We start from the raw sequence: 25,989 nt of genomic DNA, 5'->3' as shown, positions 1-25,989 counted from the left end.
GTTTTTCTATAATGCTGCGAATTTGGTGAGCCTATATTAACTTATTTATAAATAAGTGTAACTCATTTTAAATAAACTTAAATTTTTACCATACAGAACGAAAAAGAAACAGTTGTTTAGGAAACTTTTGGCAGAACTGTGGAAAGGAAAAGGAAAATCGAGCTCATCAAATTTGCAGCAGTTAAAAAATGCTGCTCGTGAAATACATAGCAATGAGAGAAAGTATAGCTGTTGACTGCTCATCAAACTCCCATGCAGTAGTAAAAAAGCGCTGCTTACCGAACTGGGAACACACAGTACGCATCGCGATGAGCAGTCCTACCGCCGCAGCAGTCAGGTGACTCATACAGGCATTTGTACCCTACAACAAACAAAAGCTCCCATAGTTCTAGAGTGGACGGATTTCCAACGTGACTAGTGATACGGATTGGATCTTGAACTCTATTAGCGACAAACAAGATCCATTTTGAATAATGATTTGAAATTCAAGCAAGAAGTACGCGAGAGTCCGTCCAACCATGAATGGATATCTATTCAAGTTAAAGTTCAAGTCTAGTGCTAGTTAACAGTTCAACAAGAAGGCTAGCTTCGTAGAGTTCTAATTTGAAAATGCTAATCACCTTGATAAGAGTTACACGGGTTTTAGCAACAAGCAAGTTTTATTGGCAGTTTTCATTCGGTAAAATATTGCGCATATACACTGCAGCTTCATAGGCACATTCAGAAGCGTCGCAAAATCCATGCAGCAATATGTGCTGAGTGTTTGCAGAATCAACACGAAGCCAAGGGGTCTTAATGGTTTCCAAAAAACAAGTGACTGTCAGAACTCAAGCTATTTTTTTTACAAGGGTTTCGAATTATGCTTAGATTCAGGACATAAATGAGACAGGATGGAAGCCTACTTTGAAATTTGAAACCTGCACACAGGCATTTAACATGACACGTATCTTAAAAGCTCCATGGTGCAGTAAACAATAACCACATCCATGGAAAGAGATGAAGCTGACGTATTATTTAAAGTTTGGTTCTTAGTAGTAAAACTTGTACATTTATTTGCCAAGACAGCGTTTTGTAAATCTAGAATCAAAATTACTAAAAAGTTTAAAAGCAACTTTAAATTTTTATTGTAAATACTTATCTGGATCAAGTTTAAATGGTAAAAAAACCATGCACCAGCACTAATCAGTACGCTGAAAAAATCAATAAAAAATTTGTTTGCATATGATGTCCTCCTCAAACTAAATGGGAATATCGTAGAGATCATCTACCTCCCAGAATTTTTTGAAATCACAGTTGATAGCCCCTCTAGCCGAAAAAAAAATCAGAGCTAAACCTACAGTTATCAGAACACTTACTGAACAAACAAGTATTTGACCTGCCTTTTAACCGTGTCTTAGCGGACAACGATGGTTCTCAAGAGAACTTGGGATTGAACTCAACACACGAGACGTGATTTTGAATTTCCTTTAGAGAGCAATCGGAAGAACAAGTTATTGATGGACCAGTTTTACCAGACAGCACTGAACCAAAAACAATAAATTTGGTTACTGGCTCCTCTAGTAAGCATAATCGAGTACTATCTTTAAAAAAAAAATAGTAAAAGTGTTTCTCACCCTTCCTATTTGTATTATTTAATAATTTTTGATTGATTGTTTAGGGTTAACTTAAAAAAAAAAAAAGAAAAAAAAACACATGGTTTTTGTATGGTGACGTTTTGTCAACTGGAGCATCGATCTCTTTAGGCCACATTAACAAATTTATTAATAAATTAATAAAAAAACCAACAAACTAAAATACCAATTCAAGCTCGCAGATTGCATTTAATACAAACATTCAAGAAAATTATTGAACATAGCGAAACTCACTCACGCATAAGTCAAACAGGCAATAGCACCCACATTACATGAGGATATAAATTTATAGCACTTTACACATGTCATATTTCCATAGTTACTTGAGGTCAATGTATTAAAAGTAATAAATATATTCAGTAATGAATTTATTTAAACGAACTTTTTCAAGTGTTACTCAATGTGTATAGGTCGCTTTTTTTATTTGTATTACTGTTATCTGATACTACATAGAGCATTTCTAAAATCAATCGTTTCTGGTATATTGGCTCTTTGTCTAGAATAATAATATAGTCCCATTTAAAAGTATGATGATTTGAAAGTTAATGTACAGATACCACAGATTTGGTTTTGTAATTCTTAGGTTATCTTCTTCTTTCTTCAAGTGCTTTTTGTTTCGCCTGTATATTTTGCTTTAGTGTTTTTATTAAAGGTAATCTGCAGGCTCAAACTTGTATTATAATTTGTTAATTTTTTTATTTATTTATTAATAAATTTTTTTATAAAGCCTTAAGAGATCGACGAGACGTCGCTGTATAAAAAATCTTGTTTTGTTTTTTTTTATTTGGAAGTTTGCCTCATAAGATCAATTAAAAAATTATTTAATAATTAAAATAAAAAATCTGTCAGATCAGCAACCAAAATAATGTCGATTAGACCTGAAGTAGCGAAAATTAGATCAGCCAATTTTTATTTTTAAAAACGGGGCCAATTAAGGCTGGAAATCTTAGTACTTAGGGTTGCACGAGTCAATTGACCCAGTATCATAGCAGTAAATAGAAACACCGGTATATTAGTATCAACAGAAGAAGCCAATAAGCTAACCTCTTTCTTCACACTACCAGCTTGGCAGAAATTTATACCATACAGGGTTTTTTTAATTTGATGTCTGGTCAAGTGCAGCGACTGGACTACGTACTCTGAAATGAACCAAGAATTTAAAGCTGTATCTAAAAGGGCCCGAACTATGTTTTCTTTACCACAATGTAAAATCATTTTGACCAAAGCCATTAATATTACTACAACGTAATTGTAAGGTTGAGAAGGGCTATTTTCTCAATAATTCTGTGTTTCATCATTAGAATCGCCTTGCGTATCAACCGCACAGGATTGTTGTTCAGGGTTGAGCCTCACTTGATGTGCAGTGCTACCAAAATTATGTTTAAAAGTCTCTGTCTGAACCGTTGAAGCTGGGTTGGGCACCTGTGAGGTACCTTGATTCTGGTATCCCTCAAGCCTCTTGATGGTGTTGTCATTAGTCAACAATAATGGCGAGCTGGCGCACTGCCGTGCTCGCAAGGCAAGAAGGAGTGCGTCGTACTACCAAACTACCACGCGTAAACAAATATTAAATGAAATTTTTCGCCATAAGCAACAGTAACAGCTCTACACCGCACAAAAATAACACTCCGAAGACTGGGAAATACCAGAACGGACCAAAAACGCAGCTATACGTTGATAGCGTGTGAAGCAACATAAAAAAAAAAAAAAACCTTATGTTGATTTGAGACCATGGAGGGTTGCCTTGAAAGCACAATAGTGCCCGAATGCACTACAACTTTTGTCAATGGCCAGACTCTCGTGCGTCCGTCTTTTCAACACATCAACGAGAAAAATAACACAGTGCCAAAAGTAGCAGGATCACAGCTTTTACTAGCTTATGCTAGAACCTCGTAAAAACGGCAGAGTGGTGACAACAGCAACATTGAGAAACTCCTTTCTACAATTACATCAGTTTCTCGGTCGATTCACCACATTTTCGTGTTTTTGACTTTAAGACCCAAAAAATGTGGGAAAAAGATTTAGGGAAAGAATGAACACTGAGGTTAAAAAAAAAACAGAAATTTAATGTGTTTGCTTCAAGTATAGGTCCGTTGTGTCGAGTGTAGTTAATCGCTCGGAGGTCGTGGCCAGAATTGAATTGAATTGAAACACAGTTTATTGATGCCAAGGATAAAGTATCCGAATGGCGAGAGAGAGAGAGAGAGAGAGAGAGAAAGAGAGAAAGGGAGCAAGCTAACGATGAAGTGGCATGCATAGCACGCGTATCTCAAGATCTCACTGCTACTGCCTTCCCAAGGTGACTTGCGCTGGAGACGCACGAGCTAAGGTATACGCTCTCTGGTAAGAATTACAAATATACGGATTGTATACGAATGCATATAGATACGCATACAATGCGCAATCATTAAATTTAGTGATTGACATAATGTTTAGTAAAACATCTATTCATACAAATACTAATATGAATATAATCTTAACAATAAGGTAAGTAACTTGAATAATTTTCTGACTATTCTTGATAACAAGCTGTAGTTCTAAGTCTCATTCAAGTTAGCATAGTGTGTCGTCAATAATTATACACGGAAAATCGATTATTTTTAAAGTTGTCAATGAAGCTGACATCACACTGCCGATATTGATATGAAGGGCCATAAATATACTAGTGGGGCTGACGACTCCCTACTCGCTCCGCGCGCCAACCCCCCACAACCAGGTTCCGATTTCAAATAGAAACTAAGGGCCAGTAACGCTAAGGATGCAAAGGAATGTCTGTTCAAAGCGTTTGGTTACCGATTTTTAACTTAAAGTTAAGTTACATTTACGTCAACGCTAAATATATAATTTTTGTTGCAACGCTTTTAAAAATGTTTAGAAAGAATCCTGCATTGTCATCTATTTCCATAGAATACATAATGCCTCAATTAGAATGACCAAAAAAAATTGTCTGGATTTGTGAGAGCACTTTCCATTAAAAAATTTATACAATTTCGGTCCCACAACTTAAACAGCGTTAAAGTTTTTGAATACATTTTTTTGATACCATTTTCTTAGTGTAGGTTGTATAAAAAATATAAAAAACAGATTAGTGACACATTAAAGTGTTTACTTGTAGGTGTAATGAAATAGTTTTCTCCGTATTAGTTTCGTGGAGGGCAAAACTCACGTCCAAAAAAGGCTATTTTGCCTCACTGTGAGTCTTCGATTCATTTTTTAAATTATTTATTCATCCAATAATAAAATACTTATTGAAACCGTACCCAATAAAAACATTTTTTAATTTTAATAATAATTGCACTACTTTTGATACATCGCAGTAGGTCATTTAAAATGTAGCTTTATAAAATTTATATTTATATCCATATATTATCTGCTATAGAAGTGTAACTTATACTTTAGTATCTATGAAGCCAATGTTTACGGGTGATTAGTTGAAGTAAAGTAGTGTTTAAGTGATGATACCATCAACAATACAGTAAAGTTATACACTTCAGACATCATATTGTAATAACCATGGGCAGGTTGGATAAGAAGTAAATAATTCCAACAAGTATTTTAAAATTTAATTTTTTTATGTAACGTACGATTTAAGAAACTTTGTCATTTTTTTAATGAAATATTACATCTTCACCTGAGAAAGTTAATTAATGTTGAAAACGGCTTAAAATTAATTAAAAGCAGAACGATAGCAAGCTTTTGAATAACAACCTTAAAAATTAATTTAAAAATTGGATGTGTAAATTCAATTAAATAACTATAGTCTAAGCAAATGAAGGTGCTTTTGAGGTTATGAAAAAATTATGTTGCAGTGTAGTGAATGTAAAGATTTGTCTGCACAAATAATTAGATTAAGATACGTGTGACGATGCATCGACTGTATGTCGTGCGTATGATTGACGCACGTCGCCTGTCCCGCAATGTGCCACTAACTCCTCTCCAGAGCTATGGGTACATGCATGGAAATTCAAGTAGGTTAAGTGTCAAGATGTATTACATTGCACACGGCGATGGCGATGTCTCTTAACAATAGTCGGGTAAAGTTACCAAATCCGGTACATGAAATTGCGAACTCCCTTTTTAAAATTTGTTAGGTAATAACAATACAATTAACATATTACGTTTGAATGTCGATCCCAATAGGGCAAAATGGTTTTTAAAAAATGGTGAAAACCGCCAGTCACTTTTTTTGTGATTTACAGAAAAACTATGCATTTGACAAAAAAAAGTGTAATAAATTAAAAAACTAGTAATTAAAATAAAATAAAAAATGAGTTTTTCTTAGCTCTTACCGGTCCAGTAGTTTTTTAGTATATTGCAAAAACCACTTTTTTATGTTATTTGTTTCGAAATTCCATAATTTTTGTTCTGTTGCATATAAAGACTAAAATCTTCGACAGAATGTGTGTTTTGTAGGCCTTAATACTCTTACGACATTGATTTCTTTAATTGTTCCGCTTGCTACAATAAAGAGCCCTCGCTCGCCGTCTGACATGCGCCCTATGTCAAAACTGCTTAAGTTATCAAAGGTATGTGAACGACTGGTCCATAATCAGTTATATAGACATCTGGAGGAAAATGGCTTTGTAAACCAAACCCAGGCTGGTTTTCAAGTGGGACATAGTCCGCAGACTGCTCTTCTCAGGGTAATGGATGATGTGAGAGTTGCAATCGATAGTCGTATGATATCTATTCTTGTGCTTTTCGATTTTGAGAAGGCCTTTGACACTATTTCTCATGCTCGTCTGCTTGCAAAATTACGTAAATTAAACTGGGATAGTAATACTTTAAAATGGATTTTCTCTTACTTACAAGGCCGTAAGCAGGTGGTTATTGGGGAGAATAATACCTTGTCTGATTGGCTTTTTTCTTCTACTGGAGTACCGCAAGGTAGTATACTTGGTCTACTTTTATTCTTTGCATACATTAATGACTTACCTAATGTACTCCGTTACTGCAAGCATATGACTTATGCGGTTGACATACAGATCTATTATTCCTATCATCCTGAGCATATTCACTTGGGTGGTAATGCTCTGAAGCTTCCTAAAACTAAGGTTATTGTCATTGCCTCCTCAAATTGTCTCCCATAGCTTGACTTATCTACTCTTCCTGCTGTAACTGTGAGTGGAGTTATGTTTCAATATGTGTCTGAAGTCAAAAACTTAAGACTTTTGCTTACACCAACTCTTAGCTGGGATTTTCACGCTCGTCATGTCTCTGGTAAGGTATTTCGCTCTTAACATAGTCTTAAACATTATAAATATTTACTTTCTTTTTCTTTGAGAAAGCAGTTGGTAGAGAGCTTCATTTTCCGCAATTTGATTGAATGTCTGTAGCTTATCATAGCATTAACAATACCTCAAATTTGTGTCTACATCGTGCTCTGGACGGTTGGGTACGTTTCCTGTATGGTCACTTAAGTTGGTACTCTAAAGTCACACCTTTTTGACTGAAATTTGGCTGGTTTTCTACTTATCGGCGACGAGATTAGTTTCTGGGCATACAATCCTATTCTTTGCCTGCACAAGATCATCCGTCTTATATCGTGTCATCTTCTATGTATGCTTCGTATTTCTTACATTTGCGCCGATCCTTACGTCTCCCTCCTAAGCACTTATTGATTCCCCCTTTTAGGACTAAGACAATGAGACGCTCATTTATAGTGCAAGCATCGCTTCTTTTAAATGACCTTGGTCAATCCACGTACGGTCATTCAAATTTTAATAGCTTTAAAGCTTTTTTGTTTGCTTTTCTTTTGAATTTGAATAAGAGTGAGTGGGATATCGAGTCTGGTTGACTGCCTCGTTTGTCAGATATCTCTATTTATTTATGAAATCTCCTTATGAGTTTTCTTATTTTCACTAAAATTTCATTAAATTATATTTATTCTTTCTTATAATTTTATTTTTAAGTAGCTAAATTATTGCTACTCGATGTTTGTCATTTTTCTACATTAGTTACACTTACATTTATATTTATGATGTATGAATTTATAAAATTAATTAATTACACTGTAATTTTCTTTGTGTATTCCTTCCATTACTGTAACTTACTTTGTATTGATTTTTTGCAGTCATACGTGGTTATACTACCTGACCTAATAAAGTTTTATTATTATTATTATTATTACTATTATTATTATAATAATAATTATTATTATTATTATTGTTATTATTTTAGCAATATAAGTGTTATACTTTTTGAGAAACTTTAAGAAAACGGGAAAAAAGTCCTTCCGAAAAATGGCCATGAAAAAGTTTTGGGCCAACGTAGACCAATTTTTTGAACGTGTTTTTGAGAATAGAGAGTAGCTTATTGCGTCCGAACTTCTATAAGTGAATGGCAAAACTCGTAGATTCGTTCAACAAACAAACAAATTTAATTTTTGTATGTCAGGAACCAGCCGTCGGTCCAAAGGCCTTATTTGCTTTTACTTACAGTATACTTTTCTTTTAAATCGTTGACTTGGCGTTGTGGTGTTAGGTTTCACCGAGCAATATGTATGGATGGTGTACGCCGTGCTGGCGTTGACCTACTGTTTGATCTTATGACTTATGTCATATGGTAGTAGCGTATCTAATTTATCTTTTTATCTCACGTCCTTGTAAAGGTCTTTGTCATACGTTATCTATTTCATTTTTTCACAATGTTCAATTTACTCGACAAGGTAAGAATTATGTGTCAATTAATAAGAATATTGAATCTTTAAATGGTTCATATAGTTTAGTAATTGGAATATTTTTAAATTAAGAAAGTAAATTTAATTAACAACCAAGTTACGTTTTATCTGATGATTTAATAAATTTAGAAAAGCCAGAAATAGTTAATTTTACAAATAGTATAAATGATAAAGTTTCAGATTCGCATTTTAATGTTCGTACAATTTATAGTTTCCCTAACTTAACTTACTTCTATGATCGTTGATTAGCCGCTGCTTGCTCGCACGCAGTCGCAAGATCTTAAAAAGTTGACCGCAACGATGTTCCTAATCTTACACGAGAGTACTCGTGGCGATGACAATAACTAGGCTTCTGCTTTTAACGTTGGAACCCTAGTCGACGGTCCTTTCTTTCTTGTTTCTCCGTGATTCATTTTTTAGGCAAGTTTACAGTGGCCTGGTTTGCTCGAGCTTTTTTCATACAGCTTAGTCACTGAACTAAGTCTTACATTTGCTTGAAATGCACGCTTTTAACACGTAGCTTAATTATCGAACTAAGTATTACATCCGCTTAAAAGACGTAACAGAACTCACTCTTCAATCTTGATAGTTTTTTTGGAGCACTTGATGAAAGAGAAAAGGCGAATATTGTTATGTGCGAGGAGTTTTTATAATCTTGCGTTTAAAGAGGACGCGTCAGTTGGGAATCTGAACGACCAATCAGAGCTTAACCTAATTACTCTCGATTGATACGAGCCCAGTTATGTTGCAATAATTACGCATTAATTGATAGTTAAAACTGCTGATCTCTCAGATTTTATATAAAGCACAAGTTGCTGTCGAAATTGTTTATGATATTTCTTGTGGACATACGCAGTAAAGAATATTGAAATTGTTGATTATTCGCATTCTTCGATGTACCACTGTTAATTAAGGTTGTAAGATGAGCGCTTTATAAGTTTGTTGGAGGTTGTACGCACAGTTTCAGTTTTGCAACGGTAGCTTGTTACAAAGGAAGTAAGTTATATGACACGCGATTGCAGAAGCAGGTGTATCGCTTGATGTTTCGAGATCGCTGAGCTTTGGCTTCTTATAATTTAAAAAAACGAAACTCTGTGTTTCGAAGTAATAAATATTAAGTATATGACATGGGATGTCACAAGCTCTACAACATGCTGCAATGTCGTACCCTAATACCCAGCAAAAGTGTGGAAATGACTGATTTTAAAACTAGGAGCTTCCGTGGTCTGATGGTGAGAGGCTGCCAAGCTTGAAATGCGGCTATAAGAAAATTTTTGCAAAATTTCGACTACAATTTTTTATTTTTATTTTTTTACATTTTAAAATTAAAAAAAACCATAGTTGTAATTTAATAATATGTTTACTTAGTCTAATCAATTGAGCACTCTTTGTTTTCGATTAATTTTGAAAGTCCTAAAATGCTGAATTTCAAAAATAATGCCTTATTACTGTTGTTATTTGTATGCATGTGAAACATATGCTGAATTGTTAGTAAATACATTATTCTATAATTGGTATAATTTTTTTCCTGTCTTTAAACATAAAAAAAAATTTTTAAATTTAATTTCAAATTCTGCGGAATTTTCTCCAAAATGATATAAATTTTCCTTAAAGCCGCATTTTAAGCTCGGTGGTCTCACACCACTGAACCGTGAAAGCTCCTTTTTTTTCAATTCAGTTTTTTTTACTCTTCAGCTGGATGAAATAGCACGGCATTGCAGGATATTGTAAAGAAACCCTTAATTAACAAAAACACATTAAAAAAATTGTTTTACGTTGGCTCACAACTTTTTTATGTTCATTTTTCGGAACGACTTTTTTTTAAGTTTTTTCAAAGTTTCTCAAAAATATAACATTGATTTTTTTTAAATTTTGTACCGGAATTAAGGCTTATGAAACACATTCTGTCAAAGTTTCAAGTCTTTACATGCAACAGAACAAAAGTTATGAAATTTTGAAAAAATGGCATAAAATTTACCAAAAATGCAAATAAGTGAATTTGACAATTTCACCACTTTTTTTATCCATCTTGCCCTATTGGGATCGGCATTCAAACTTTATATGTTATTTCTATTGTTTTTATCTAACAAAAAAAGTTTTTCAAGTTAAGTTCGCAATTTCATCTTTTTTAGGCCACGAATAAGCTGGTTTTATCCGAATACATGTGCGAGCGGAAACTTGTGGAAGCACTTGTTTGTAAAATGTGGGGAACTCTCACTAGTAGGAAAGAGAGAGCACATCCTTAGGCGTAGAGGCCAGTCACACTTTACCATGCACTCAAAATAACATCAACGTATTTACAATTTACTTATTCAACTACTTTTCTAATTATATAAACCATGTATTAAAAACTAACCTAGTGTTTTTTTATTTTACTAGTAAAACATGGTAGCCAAGCGTAGTTCCTGTTTACCTTGATTATTAGGGGATCGAAAATCCATCTATTCTTAAGCGTTATTTTTCTATAAAATTTATCCTGTGGCAAGCAAACATTGATGATTAACAGTCAAATAGTTTTTTCGTATAATTAGTTGACAAAATATATTGTCAGGCAAACAAACATTGGTGATCAACAACCCACCAGTTGTGTTAAACATGTACGGTTCAGCCTTTTAACTCTTAAGTTTTAAGGATTTAATAGTTAGTACATGGTCAATTCCAATGTTAAGTTATTATATTACTGTATTATTTAGAGTAAATTGACTTTGTTTACAAAGTGAAAATTAAGTTTATTTGTTATTACAAACAACTTCATTATTAAAAAAGAAATTTATAATCGTTCAGGATATTATGAAAATTATGACAAAATAAATGAGAAATTATGTCAATGTATCTTAGCAGATTATGAGTAACAATGATATGTTTATAACAAAGTAAAAAATCTCGTACACTACTTTTTTAAGAAATCACCAATGATTCTCTATTTTCATGTTTATTATTTCGAATTTTCTTACTCTAACACCAGTATCGTAATCAGAGATTCTAAAAATCCTTATACGTATTTTTAATTTTATACATAAAAATGTTTGTTTTTGTGTCCAACATTTTAAGTACGTTCGGTAGAGATAGCAAGGGGGGGAACCACTTGCGGGGCAAGGGGGAAGTAGCGACTAGTGAAGACTTGGCATCGCCGCACGGGTCTCTAATGTGTGAGTGTTCATGTACACACAAATATACACACATTAGGTGGTGTGCACTCTGCAGTATCTGCTGCGTCGGTTATGGCAGCGTAGGTGTACATTTGTAATGTATTTGTGTGAAAGATGTAAGTATTTGATTTTTATTCGTTATAACAATGTAATTAAAATGAGTAAATAATTAAAAACACTTGTGACAGATACATGTACATACAATTAAATTCGTGGCTAATGTAAATAAAATTCTTGAATATTTATGTGACTTGAAAAGTCTCATTAAAAGTAATATATTAAATAATTATTTCAGGTTCTAGTCTCTGCGATTACTACAAGCATGTGATTTTATTATCTTGTGTGAAAAATTGTATTGTATAAAAATTACAAATTAAAAATTTTATTAGGAAAAATAAATATGTGTTATTATAATACATTGTTTTGTTAAGGGTACGGATGTAACTTATGTACATACACTCACACACATATATAAGCTTATTTTTTATACAGAAATACATAAATATCTACCATAACATTCAAATATTTACTGATTTACATCCTGGAACATTTTGAATTTCCCGCTTCTTGCGACGTTGCCGTTGCGTTTTTGTCGAACTATTATTAAATTTTCTTATTCATAAACCAATTAAACGATCGTCGTGAAACTTTGTGTACATATAGTTTATAACATTATCTGTGACATATAAAAAAATTGGAGACATTCATCACGCCAATTTTTTTTAAACTGAGTTTTTATATGTTTCCCCATAAGCGACCGTGTTAAAATTACTGAACTTTAAAATTCAATATCTTGGAAATGAAACAGACGAACCTCTTTAAATTTTGACAACTTCATTGTAACATCAATAAAAACGTCTGGTTAAAGTTTCGAAAAGATTCATCACAGGGTTCTATCTCTACCGAACGTGCTTAAATTGACCATTTTAAATTTTGTAATTCTGACTCCATATTCGTGATTATTGACCTCGAAAACAACTGTACACTAATTTAAAAAAAAAAATTCCTATTTAACATTTTACTTGACATTTTTCATCCACCATTTTCTTAAATTAGATTAGATAAAAACTAAAACAGTAGCACATTGTAGTGTACACTCCAAAAAGTGATGACGTTTTTTTTTTTTTTTTTTTTTCTTGTACAAATTTCGCACAAAGAGAGACTTTTGTCCAAAAAAAAGTATTTATTCCTACTTTATATTCTCTAGAGTTTCTCTACCAAGGAGGCTAGCACGTTCAACACTAAGTCATAGAAGCTTTCTGTAACTAACTTGTATCTTAATACTTAAAAACATTTATAATAGATTAGATAACCAAACATTCTCAATCGTATTTATATGAACTATAATATATCTTTATCGAGAAGCTTCGAAAATATATCTTGTATTACCGTTTAATTTTAAATAGCGTAGTATTATGTGTCAGTGAATGTAGCTCAACTGTTAAATCACTTGATTTATCAATAAAAGAATTTTTAAAGTGTAAGACGCAATTAAATTCGTATAATTATATTAATCTATCTTTATACATATTTATAGTACCTCGTTTAAATAAATCAATAATAAAGAAACGATAAGAATAGTATAAAATTTTCCTTAAAAATATTTTTGTTGAAGTTACACTTTTATAGACGCGTCATGCGTGAGAGGAAATCAACGATTTCCGAATTCTCACCTTAAAAAAATATCTGACGAAAGTGTATTTTTCATATTACTTCTCTTTTGCCTCGTGTCTCTCGCCATACCACACCATGCCACAACAGGATAGCACACATTTTGAATTTTAATTATTGTTATTTAACCAGTTCTCTCTCTCTAAAAAAAAAAAGTTAATTAAAACAAAAAAAAATACTTTCCTCGAGACTTGAACCTGCCATTTTCTGCATACTAATCTAGTCCGTTATCCACTCTCTCAAGAGCGGTCCTGATAGTTATATCTTTTTTTTTTTTTTTTTCTTTATTTAGAAATTAGTTTATGGTAGCAGAGCATTTTTCTAGTGCATTAATAGATATTTATTCGTTTATCAATAAATCGTTACATTTACAGTGAAGAAAAAATTTCTTATACAATTTTCTCATTTTTTTTAATTTTAAAAAAAATTTTAATAACCAGGTGTAGATCTTGGGACCCCTGGCAGAAGTAAAACTTCCAACTCAAATGTTATTTAACTTGGTATAATAAAAACTGAGGAAATTATAGTACACCTTATTTCAATGGATCGTTAAAGATCCCAAATTAAAATAGTGAAAATTTTAATATTCTTACGTATTTGAGCACGCGCGTGCATAGAATACATATACCTTAATATACTTTTCATGTTATGATTTGCACACTCTAAGTACTTCCATGTTTGCTATGATACATGTAATACATGTACGAATTGTTGGTCATATATTGCAAAAAAAAAAAAATTTTTACCATACGGAAAACGTTATTCGGGACAAAAATTCCTTCCATTAAAAATTAATATTTGTGCATTTAATATGACATCATGTGTGTACCATAAATTCTTGTTGGAATCTTTTTATCTGACAAATGAAAATTTTTTTAAATTTTAGCTACCATAAAAGTAAAATAATCCACTATTATCTTATTGAGATTAAGGCAAACAATAGAGATATAGCCATTGTCCATTGTAAAATTGTAATTTTTCATTTCGTTCGTTTTTTACAATAACTTATAATTTAATATTAAAATTCATCCGTGCTTAACTCATTTCTACTGATAGGTTTTGGTAACGTGACATTTTTTTTATAATACATAATAGAGAATAGAAAATAAATCAATCTATAGGTAGGATATAAAGGTTGTAGCTTTGCCTTTGAGACATGACTTATTATTTTCAGAATTATTACGATCATTTGTATAAATCCGTGTATTATAGTTTTGCACCTAAATAATTATTTTCTATACGTGCAATTATTTTTGGACTATCTATCTTCCTTTTCGAGATACGACTGTTTTTCCAATTTTCGAAGATTTTGTCAACGCCCGTATTAATTGTCCAAACATGCCATATTACACAAAAAAAGTTTTTTGACTCGTTCTTTACAAGATATAGTCAAAAAATCACAAACTTGAGGTTATGTTTGTGCATAGTCGAATCCCTCTCTATTTAGGCGCGTTGATTATGTAGTACCTCTTCAGAAAACCCGTAAAAATAGTTATTTTGGGTCTATCTAGCTTCCTTTTTGAGATATGACTGTTTTTCGAATTTTGAGAGGTTCTATTGTAACACAAATTTTTCGAAGATTTTGTAAATGTCCATACTAATTTTTCATACACGTTATGCGAAAGAACAAATTTGTTTACTCTTTTTTTCAAGATACTGTCGAAAAAGTAAAAACTGAGGTTATTTTTGTGCATAGTCTAACCTCTATATATTTGTGCACCTCGATCATAGGGGATCCGTTATTTTTATTTGTTACTTTTAGCCAATTTTGCTTCCCTTTTGAGATATAGCATTTTTTCTTGTTTTTAAAAGTTAGGTTGTCGTGTTATACATATTTAATATTTCACCTACGTTTTCTTATGTATATAGATACATATGAAAAGATACATAAGAAAAAAAACCCTTTTCGGAGACTTCAAAGAGATTAAGCGATGTTTTATGTCAGACATTATTTTCCTGACAGTACCTTCGCTGTAACAGAGGCCCAGTTTAACCCGTATTATAGCCGCGTTTCGATTTTCACCGTGCAGCAGTAGGTATACCTACTCTATGTATAGAGTATGTATGGTACTATTAAGAGAGAAGCTATATCATATACATAGATTTTTTTTTTATATTAGAGTGCTCTACGTCCGGCTCCTTTGATAAGGGCACTACTATGGGCACTTAGCACTTGGGAGAAGGAAGGGAAGAAGGATGGGATGCCTCCCATTACAGGAGGGGGGTAGGTGGAATTAGGCAATTTTACTGCGAGAAGATCGCCTAAACCCTCCTTGAGGAGCATTGCGTGGTGAAAAAGGACATGTGAAAAATCACAGAGGTACTTGCCCGGAAAGTCGCACTGGCCGGGAATCGAACCGTGGTCTCCCGTGTGCCAATCTACGACCTAGCCGACTGAGCCACCGCGCGCTCTCATATATATAGATAAAGTAACTGCGGCGCACTATTGTGTGCATGCGATAGGGAGGGAGAGAGACAGACAAACATATTCCTGGCCTGCGGCGCAGTCAGCGCTGGCTGGTATACATTCAGATAATGTATATAGATACTTATATGCACGGCAGCGTTCGCTCGCTCGCTCGTTTCACGGGTCAACTCCCCATATAAGGCGCGCCTAAAAAATTTTTACTTCAAAAAATTTTTATGTATTCTGTAGATATATTGGTTGATTTTTATTCCATTTCATTCTATCACAATTTTTCTATTCATGACTAAGGTGATTTTTTGACTTAAGGATGTTCATCACAGTTAGCGGGGGGAAACTTTAAAGAGGTGCGAGGAGCGCAAATACATGTAGCAACGCTGGAAATTATTTTTCTCATATGGATAAACTTACATACATGCTTTCACACATGATTGACATCTTCTTTCTGTAGTTATTGAAAAAAAAAACAACTCATAGATCTGTTTGAAACCTTATTAGATTCATCTGAAAATAATCTTTCATACAAAAGAATTGGGCGATATCTACGGATTATCTGAATGCAATTTTACGTGATTTTTCTATAAGGGAAAATCTTGAATTGCAATTTTTTTAAATGATTGATATAAAACAAGGTATAGTTGAACGACCTGCAATTTTTTTTAGTATTTTTTATGCCATTCGAAATCAACGTTTGATGTTTAAATAATATCTGTCAAAAAAACCTATGTGTAATTAACGTCTTGAAGTGGCATTCACTGGCATGTAATTCTACCCTATTAAAAAAAGTGGTTCTATAGGATGCTTTTTAAAACCTTTTAGATACATATGAATATGGGTATTAAATACGGGCTAGGAATAAGTGTAAGAGCGTATGTGATAGATATGAGCGTGACATTAGAGATGTAATCAGCGTAGGTGGTAGTTAATTGTTTTGGAATTATTGGAAGATTCAATGAAAGCGCACAGTCTTATACTAGCTAGCCTTTATATTATTTATATTGTAATGTGCCGTAATATATTGTTTACAGTTGTTCATTTATTAAGTATTAAAATATCTATGGAAACAACGCTCAATTCACGTAGGTATACTAAATCTGACGATAATTGCACCACCTTCGTAAATAATATCGTTTCATAGAAAGTATATTTATAATTATATCGTCTGCCATATAATTTTATAGAAGTATAACTACATACTTGGGTACCCAAGCACCCACTTTCCACTGATTTTTGAATCAAAAAATTTGTGAACAGTTATTTGTATACTGTTAGATAGTTTTAAAAAACTATTTTAAAAAATAATAACTAATTTATGTATATAATGCGTTAAATATTAAAAAGAATTTTTTAAAGAGATAGTTAATTAATATTTAAATTAAAAGTGAATTGCGTGTCACAATGAACATGCAGTGAGAGGTAACATCTGAATATTGCTTGTGGCTAAGTAAATATGAGGCTTGGCTTGTTTGTACAAAGACGTGAGGTTTTAACTCGGAAAGTTTTTTTTTCAGGAGTCAAATTAGGAAATTAAAATTAAAAATTTAATTTTTTAAAAAAAGTAAAGGAAAAAATTCATTTGCGTAACATTTTTTTTTAGAATATAAATTTTTTAAATTGTTGATTTACTATCTTACATAAAGTTCCTGTAGAAATATTACTCAATAACTTAGAACGAGTCTTTTCTTAAAATAGTAATAATTATTTTGTACATCAAGATATGTGATAAAATGTAAAACCTCGGAAATAGACTCAGCCTTTTACAGGACTGGTTTAATACCGAAATAGATTTTATATTTAACAGTTACCCACGTACGTTTAATTTAGTCTTTCAATTCTTCAATATAATACGCATTTATTATTATTATTATTAGATCATAGAAAAAGAAGAAAACGCAAAAAAAGGAAGAAAATCAAAGTCATTTGGAGAAAGTTCGGATCGTAGTAAAAGACGGAAAGCAAAATCTCTTCGTAGTTCAAATAGTGTCAATGCGTTAATAACTGCAGCATCAATTGCCTTACGTTCTGATGGAAATGACGCTGCTGCGAAACTGTTAAAGGAAACCACAGAAGGTTCTCCCAATCGCGCAAAAAAAAATTTTTGATTCATGGAAAAATTCACATAAAATTATTACTAAGTATACGCTTGAAGAGGCTTTAACTTTTGGAATTGAAAACTACTTTACTAAGCAACAATACGAAGCCATACGTCTAAATGCAAGAGCAAAAAATTGTGATATCTATCCAACTTACACAAACATCGTAAAAGCTAAAAAAGCTGCTTATCCAGCTGATATTCAAATAATAGAAAAAACTTTTGAAACTTTATTGCAGTCTTTGTTAAATAATACTTGCTGTAGGATACTTCAAAGTCTTCCGATTTCTCATGCTGAGCATAAAAATAATTACTTGTTAATATTGAAATATGGATTTGACGGGAGTTCTGGATACTCCCAGTATAAGCAATCTTGACACAGATTTACTGCAAGTGACGAGAGTTTATTTGTTACATCGATAGTTCCATTGCAATTGAAAAATGTAGATACTGCTGCGATAGTGTGGGATAACCCAAGGCCATGCTCTACAAGATTTTGTTGACCTGTAAGATTGCAATGACAACGCGAAACCAAGGATTTAATCCATCAAGAAAATACTGAATTTTAAGCAATAGAAGGTTTGTTTATAAATTTTTTGTTATCAAAACTTAATAATCAAAAGTATTTCAATTAATAGCACTATGTGGACTGTTGAAAATAAAAACAAGTGTACGTATAATTTTACCCGAATATTTTTAGGCTGCAGTAAAAAATGGGTATAAAGAAATAATGGAAAATTGAAAAAAATAAATTTAAAATAAATTTTTATCTTAGTTGTCATTAAGGGTTGACTTTCCAAAACAAGGGTTTGGAAATTCTAACGATGGAAACACAGCTCGAAGATTTTTTGAGATCTATACAAAATCTGCAGAAATAACTGGTGCAGATGAATATTTTTGACATTGTAACTATTTTTGTGAAAAGATTCATTTCAATTGACTTGTTATTAGGGATCGACGAAGAGCTAATATAGAGATTTCATAATATACTTATAACAATTACTTGTGGATATACAACTGATGAAATCGCTTTTGAAAACTATTGCTTGGAAACCGCAGAGCGATATGTAATGTTGTACTCTTGGTGTTACATGCCACCAACGGTTTATAAGGTAATAATTTTTTTTTCAACTTATTAGCAGACTACAGGGTATAAAATTCATAAACCACGACTTAAGTTCGGAACAACTGAAAAAGCTCTACATTTTTCAATCTACCGAACAGGACTGAATTAATTTATCACCAATCCTAACTTAGACCTTTGTATGTGTCGGGAAAAATTATATTATCTACTAACCTGTACTGCGTTCCAGATTTTGATTCATGGCTCATCAGTGATACGACATTGCGTATAACCTCTTGGTCGATTTTCAGAAGAAGTTCAAGAAACTTAACACAAGGTTACAAAACTATTAAGAAGAAATAACAGCAGGGAAATGGCGCGTACTTAGACTAACGAAGATATCATTCATGGACTTCTTTTACACTCAGATCCTTACATTTCATTATTAGTAATTAAATCTAAGAAAACAAAGAAGCCATTTTCAACTGATGTTTTGAAATTATTAACAGATACTGGTTGTATTACAATTCCCGCTGACAAAGAAAACGAATCTAGTGATTTCAAATCAAAAATAGAGTTTGATTGAATACTAATGTTTAATTTTCAGTTTTTAAATTTCGTTACAAAAAAAATTGGTAAGATTAATAAAAACTTATGAACAAGAAATTATTTCTTACTTTCAATTTTGATTTGTTAATTATATATCTAGAAAAATATTATTAAGGGGTTAAAGGGGTAGATTTTTCTACGTTTGATATAAAATTCGTAAGTGGCTCTAAAAACCTTGAAAATGGTATACAATTTGGTAACTTTATAAATTGTGTGGTGTTTCATGCAAGCGAGGGTTCTTGAGGGGTATAGGGGGTAGATTTTTGTATGTTTAATATGAAATTCGTAATCAGTGACCCCGAAAACCTACAAAATGGTATACAACTTGAAAACTTTATAAATTATGTGATATTTCATGCAAGGGGGTGGTTCTTAAGGGTCGAAGAGGGTAAATTTTTGTATGTTCAGTATTAAATTCGTAATTCGTGACCCTAAAAACTCCTGAGTACTGAATTTTATATTAATTACTTAATTTTCCGATTTTTGGCCAGCTTTTTGGCGATTTGCCCTTCTGTGCGGCACGGCGGTAGCGACGAGGCCAATAGGCTGTTATGGTATACCAGGAAAAAAAAACGTAATTTTCTCTAAAAAAACTACTGTGGTGTTGTAACAGCTGTAACATGAAAAGTACACATAAAGTCTTTTTTTTTACAAAAAGTATTGTGCTAAAAGTTTTATTTGTCCTGTACGGATTATATTTACATATTTTTATAATTTTTTCTTTGATATGTAGTTATTTTTTGTACAATATTCAGATAACAAATAAAGCTTTTTTTGTAATATACAGTTCAATTAATCTACGAAAAAGGTGAAAAAATTGTTATCAGAAAGCAAAAATACAATGATATAAAAAAAACCAATCCAACTAACATAGTTTTTTGTTTACAGCAAGTCGATGGGTACGTTCGCTTGTAAAAATTCACCAAAGTCGACAAAACATTTTTTTTGCGATAAAAAAATGTGACACTCTATGAAAAAAATTTTAGTACAAAAGTTATTGATTTTAAAAAAACCTATCGACTAACGTCTGATAAATTTGATTTTAATCCATAGGTTCCGAGAAAACTTGAACAAACAAGTGAATTTCGTTGTTCTGTAATTTGTTAATAACTTTTGTTTTTTGTTTTCAAATTTAATACTTCTTAAAATTACAGGAAGTATGTTACAAATCTTTAGTTTTTTTTTAGTCCAAAATATTGAAAACTTTTTGAAATGTCTCATTGTTTTCATAAAAATAAATACTTTTTGTAAAAACTTTTTTCTGTGTCGAGGGATTTTTCTGGCATGGTTTTTTAGAACTTAATCTTTCCGTCTTCATTTGCTCTACCTTAGTTTTTCAGCAGCAAGTAAAATTTTTCAGTTTTTGACCCTGAAATCGGCCCTCCAAAAAAGGTAAGTTTTTGGATACATTTTTTTTGTTTGGTTTCCATATTTTAATAATGATAAGTATATTACCAACTGTCTCCGTATTTTAACAATCATAAGTATATTACCGCTTGCACTTTGTTGCCTAGATTTTTCTACGGATTTGAAAAGAAAAATTTGTATCATAACCATCAGGAACCAAGTTACATTTTTTTTGAAACTTCCCACATAAAAGTAAAACTCGTAGAGCACTGAAACTTAGACACGTTACTATTAAATACTTAATTTACATTTGAAAATATGTTAGTGATCGTTGTCTCACGTAAAACGTGTTTTATTTCGTTAAAACAGAGTGTTTCTGCCCACTACGCGCTCTCTGCGTACTGGAATACGTCGTGTGTAGTGGGTTGCTCTTATGTGGGCGCTCCAACAAAGGTGCTAGGTGTCCTAAAGTGATAAATATGAGTATTACTATTGTGTTACTTGAGTTTTTTTGTTGAATCGTCACGTTCAATGATAATAAGTGTTCACTTATAGGGTAGCAAAAAAAATGTTATCACACATTTTTATTAGTACGTTGTACAGATATTTGTAAGTCTAGTAAATGTATTTTGGTTATCTTATTCATTCATGGTTGCTCACAACTATTTTTGAGTTTATCAAAAGTTTGTTAATTATGTAGAGCAGATTCTAACACGGAATCGTCGAAATCTGGTATTTCTAGGCTCCTAAATCTATTCTTATTATTAGGTACATAGAAAATGATACAGTTATTTAAATATTTGTTTTGTATAAGGCACAGCCCGAGTGTTATGTTCCCTAGTACTTTAAAATTTGTGCACTGCGTATCTTTAGAGTGTGCATAGGTGTTTGTACCATTCAAACCGTGCTTGAAGCAACCATACACTTTCGTTTTTCAAGCACCCTCGCACTGGCACTTAGTTATTTTTTATTGGGTAGAAGGTCCGTGTTATAGAATTTCGAACCCCCATGGGTTGGATGCAGATATTTTCTGAACCATTTCTGTATTTGTAAATAGGTTCTCAATGCATTTTTTTTTCTGCACCTCCGGTGGGTGCTTAGGTAACTGAAAAGTGTCACGAGCGGTGCACTTACTAAATTTCTGGTAGCGAAGATCATTTAATCATGCTTGAGACGATTTGTTGTACAGTAAGGTCATTATTGTGCACCCTTTTAAGCCAATTATATTTTTATCAGCGTCATTGCAGAAAAATTTGTCCATTAGTTGACATTGCTTTGGTTTCTTGTTGAAAATTTTAACTAACTTATTTTTACCTTGTCTGTACCGACACAATACGGTATTACAGCCTGTAATGACGTGTAAAAAAGGCTATACACTTTTGTAATGCTGAAAAAATGAAACTTTTGTTTGTCTACTAGCATTCAGGCTTTTTGCCTTGGCTCTTTTTCAAAAAGTATAGAGTTTTGTCAGTAGGCGCTTTTGGAGTAAGGAGAACCAACAAATCGACGTCTTGGCTTCCTAAAATTTTGTCACCTCCACTTACAACCAATAGTATGGAAGAGTCTACCAAGACAAAATTTACATATTTATCCGCGATTTAACAGCTGCATTACGCCTACCACTAAGCCAACGCCACTCCAACTCACCACTACTTATTCGTGTATTAATAATACACTTTTAAAAATTTGTCGAATACTTCTTAGAGTATCTAGTTTCTTTCAGTATAAGCCAAATAGCATAAATACTTTCTATATAGGAGATAAAAAAAAAATAAATAAACGGCATGATTATTCTTTTTTTTTTTTTTAATGAAAGTGCGCCATAAGTTTTTGAAATTAGGAACTTTAATAATATAGCATTAAGTACAAGGGTCTCATGAAAGGCTATTTCAAGTTTTAGATTATAATTTTAAGTAGAGATGATTTGTAGAGATGATTTTTTGAAAAGCCATCGTGACACGTAAAATGTCAAGACAGTATACTTAGTGCATCCTTGTCTTCTGTAGAAATGTATCATATGAATAAGAAACAAAATTTGTTTACGTTTGTGCAAATATCTTCGTAACTATAGATGCGATTTTTTGACAACTCACATTTGAATCCATGTTAAATACTCGATTATACATTAACAGTATCAAATTTGTAACCACCAAATGTTAAGGGACGTGTTTCCTGCTGAAATACGAATGGCAAAATAAGCTCTTGAGATCGCTTTTTCCTATACTGATGTACTAATATTTCAAATCAAAGATGTATAGTAGCGCCCAAGTAAGAGCAACCCACCACAAATGACGTATTTATATTCGTGTTTACTTGGCAAGGTTAACAAAAAAAAATCTAACTTGATTCCTGATGGTTGCAATACAAATTTTTTTTTCAAATCCGTAGAAAAATCTAGGTAATGAAGTGCAATTGGTAATATACTTGTCTTTATTAATGTACGGAAACCAAACGCAAAAAATTAAATCCCAAAAGTTCACTTTTTTTGAGGGCTGATTTCAGCGTCAAAAATTAAGAAATTCTACTTGCTGCTGAAAAACCAAAGTAGAACAAATCTAGATGAAAAGATTAGGTCCCAAAAAACCATGCTACTATAATCCCTCAACAAGGAGGAAAGTTTTTACAAAATTTTTTCTGAAAGAAATACGACATTTCACAAAGTTTTCAACATTTTCTGCTGAAAAAAAAAATCTGAATATTTGTAACTCATTTCCTATAATTTTACGAAGTATCAACTTTAAAAAGAAAAAAAAAGTTATTAATAAATTACAAAACGACGAAATTCGCTCGTTTGTTCAAGTTTTTTCGGCACCCACACATAAAAATTGAATTTACCAGACGTCAGTCAATGGGTTTTTTTAAGATTTACAATTTTTTTACCCAAATTTTTTGCATTGGAAGTCAACTTTTTTTTACCGCAAAAAAAAAACCTTTTTTTGACATTTGTAAGTTTTTGTAAGTTAACGTATCCATCGACTCGCTGTTAACAAGAAATGCTAGCTAGTTTCCTTTCTTATTAACGTATTTTTGTTTTCTATATGCATAGATAACAGAAGCGTTTATAAAAACTTTTTTCAACTCATAGCCTATACAAATGTTTCGATCACATGAAATAACAATATTCTAAATACAATTGCAGACCTCTGCGACCTGGTGATCCTGGATGGGTAGCACGAGCCAGAGTTCCATTGCCTTCAAACAAGGACTATGTGGTTCGACCAGAATGGAAAAGTGACACCGATATCAGTAGAGTAAGTCATTTTACCCACTAATAACTTTCTTAGTAGTTACAATTATTTTATAAAATTATTATATGGGATTTACATGTATAGTATGGGATGCCTACAAAATAAATAGTCAGTGAGTAGAACTGATGATTTATTTTATCAGTGAGCTAAAAAAGTATAAGGTAAAAAGTATGTCTTGTCACGTAGTTTTTATGCAAAGACACTGACTTCTGAATGTCATTTATTTCTTACCATGAGCATCATCATGTCGCTTGACGTACTAATACTAATACTTTCAATTCCTGCAATAAACTAAAGAAAGTTTCATTTTTACTACTTTGAAAAATTGATTATTTTATTACCTGATCATAATTTAGATAAAGTTTATTCAAAATCAAATAGATAAGGTAATATTGTTTATCTTGAAACTTTGATGGACTAATAGTTAGTGCGTTAGTTTCCTAGCCGAAAATACTACAGGGGTTGTGGGCTCAAATGCCATCAAAAATTATTGAGATTTAATCCTATGTAGTTTTTGATAAAAAAAGTGTCTAAGATTCTATAAAACTACCTACCTTATTGCAAGGAATAAAGTAAGATTATGTCTAGACCTCCAGATCAACACTCCTTCAGTAATATCGGTAAAGTTACTACGTTTGAAAAAGGTTGGTATGGCAAGTTTAATGGTTAATAGAAATATATATTCTTTAAACCTAACCACATCTGAGTATGCTCAAAATGGTCAGTACATCTTGAAAAGAGTACTCAGTGAGATGAATGATCAAGTTGTTTGAGATAACTGCATTATGAGCTCACATGAAAAACTTACTCTCCTTGTAAAAAAACGAAACTAGATAAAAATAAGTAAGGTAGATAAGGTTGGATTATCAATTGTGAAATAGGTACTAATGGAATCCTGTAGAATATGTTTCACCATTTTTTTACCACTTTTCACTTTGAGAGTGACCTTGTTGAACACGAGTTAGTGTGAGTCGATTTTCCTACATCAAATTAATTACAACTACAACGTTTATAAATTTCAACGTGTTAGGTAATCCATACATATTTGTTATTCTACTAAAAGAAGTTTGGTACGTAAAGGAGCTAAAGAGAAAAAGTTTTAAGACTGTCAAAGAAACGTTATTCTTAGTAGAAAATATTTTTTATGTCCTGCATATTTTACACAATTATTTCTTGAGGGAGCATATCACCTTCACACAAATAAATTTGAAAGTTATCAAAGACTGTCTTGTAGAACTTTAAACATAATAAGATATTAGAATGCAGAAAAGGAGTACTTTATGACCAAAGAAAAATTATTTTCTAAAATACGCAATAGTGTACGTCTATATACAGTGAATTGTAAAAAAGTAACTCTTACAATGTAGGTATCGTTTAACATATCTGTTAAATTTTGTGTTTTCAAAACTTTGTAGCCTCTTGGAATAACTTATGATGCAGTCATTGAATAAAATTATTAGGAATTTCTGAAGTATAATAACTGCATTTGCTTACTCAAAAAATGCATTTTTATATAAGTAATTGCATTGAGTTTATCATACAGAAACTTAAATTTTTTTTTCCTTAAAATTTCTCTGTTTTTTATTCCAAGTCTCGTTATTATCAAATAACATCAGAAAGCTTCATTATGATTTAAAAGTATGGTTCTATAAATAGTTTGTTGATAAATTTTTTGAATACTTTGATTTAAGTGGTCTGAATGCATAAAAATCATAAATATTGGTTGCTGATTACCCAAGAGTTATAAAAACTCCTCTATTTTGCGACTCATTGGTCTAATATCTTTATTAATAAATTAAGTTTAAATACTTTAGGTACTTAAACGTAATGGAGTATCTGTATAGATATTTCAAAGCAAGAAGTGGGAATAACAAGAAAACAATTTTAAATAAAAATTATGGGGAAAACCAACTAATCTTACATTTTACAGGGTAAGACATACGTTGCTGTGGCGAAATAAAAGACGCATATATATAAAAAATTTTTAAAAAATTACTACTCCATATAATCTGTTATGCAAAAATAACTTTTTACTAAAATACACGTTCGTCATCAGCAGTAAAAGAATTACGATA

General features: G+C 32.0%; 1 protein-coding gene across 1 annotated transcript in view; it reads left to right on the top strand.

The window, feature by feature from the left end:
• LOC106639267 (protein IWS1 homolog A) overlaps window positions 1-25,989 on the top strand; it is a 244,301-nt gene that overhangs the window by 192,995 nt on the left and 25,317 nt on the right. The window contains exon 5 of the mRNA XM_089592370.1: window positions 23,806-23,917. Within this exon, the coding sequence (XP_089448496.1) occupies window positions 23,806-23,917 (112 nt within the window). The remainder of the gene's footprint in view (window positions 1-23,805; window positions 23,918-25,989) is intronic.

Source organism: Copidosoma floridanum, unplaced genomic scaffold (assembly GCF_036245765.1).
Source record: "Copidosoma floridanum isolate Cflo_tuat_1 unplaced genomic scaffold, Cflo_Japanese_pri ptg000016l, whole genome shotgun sequence".
Lineage (NCBI taxonomy): Eukaryota > Metazoa > Arthropoda > Insecta > Hymenoptera > Encyrtidae > Copidosoma > Copidosoma floridanum.
The sequence above is the reverse complement of the archived record's forward strand: the minus strand, read 5'-3'. Positions and strand labels throughout refer to the sequence as shown.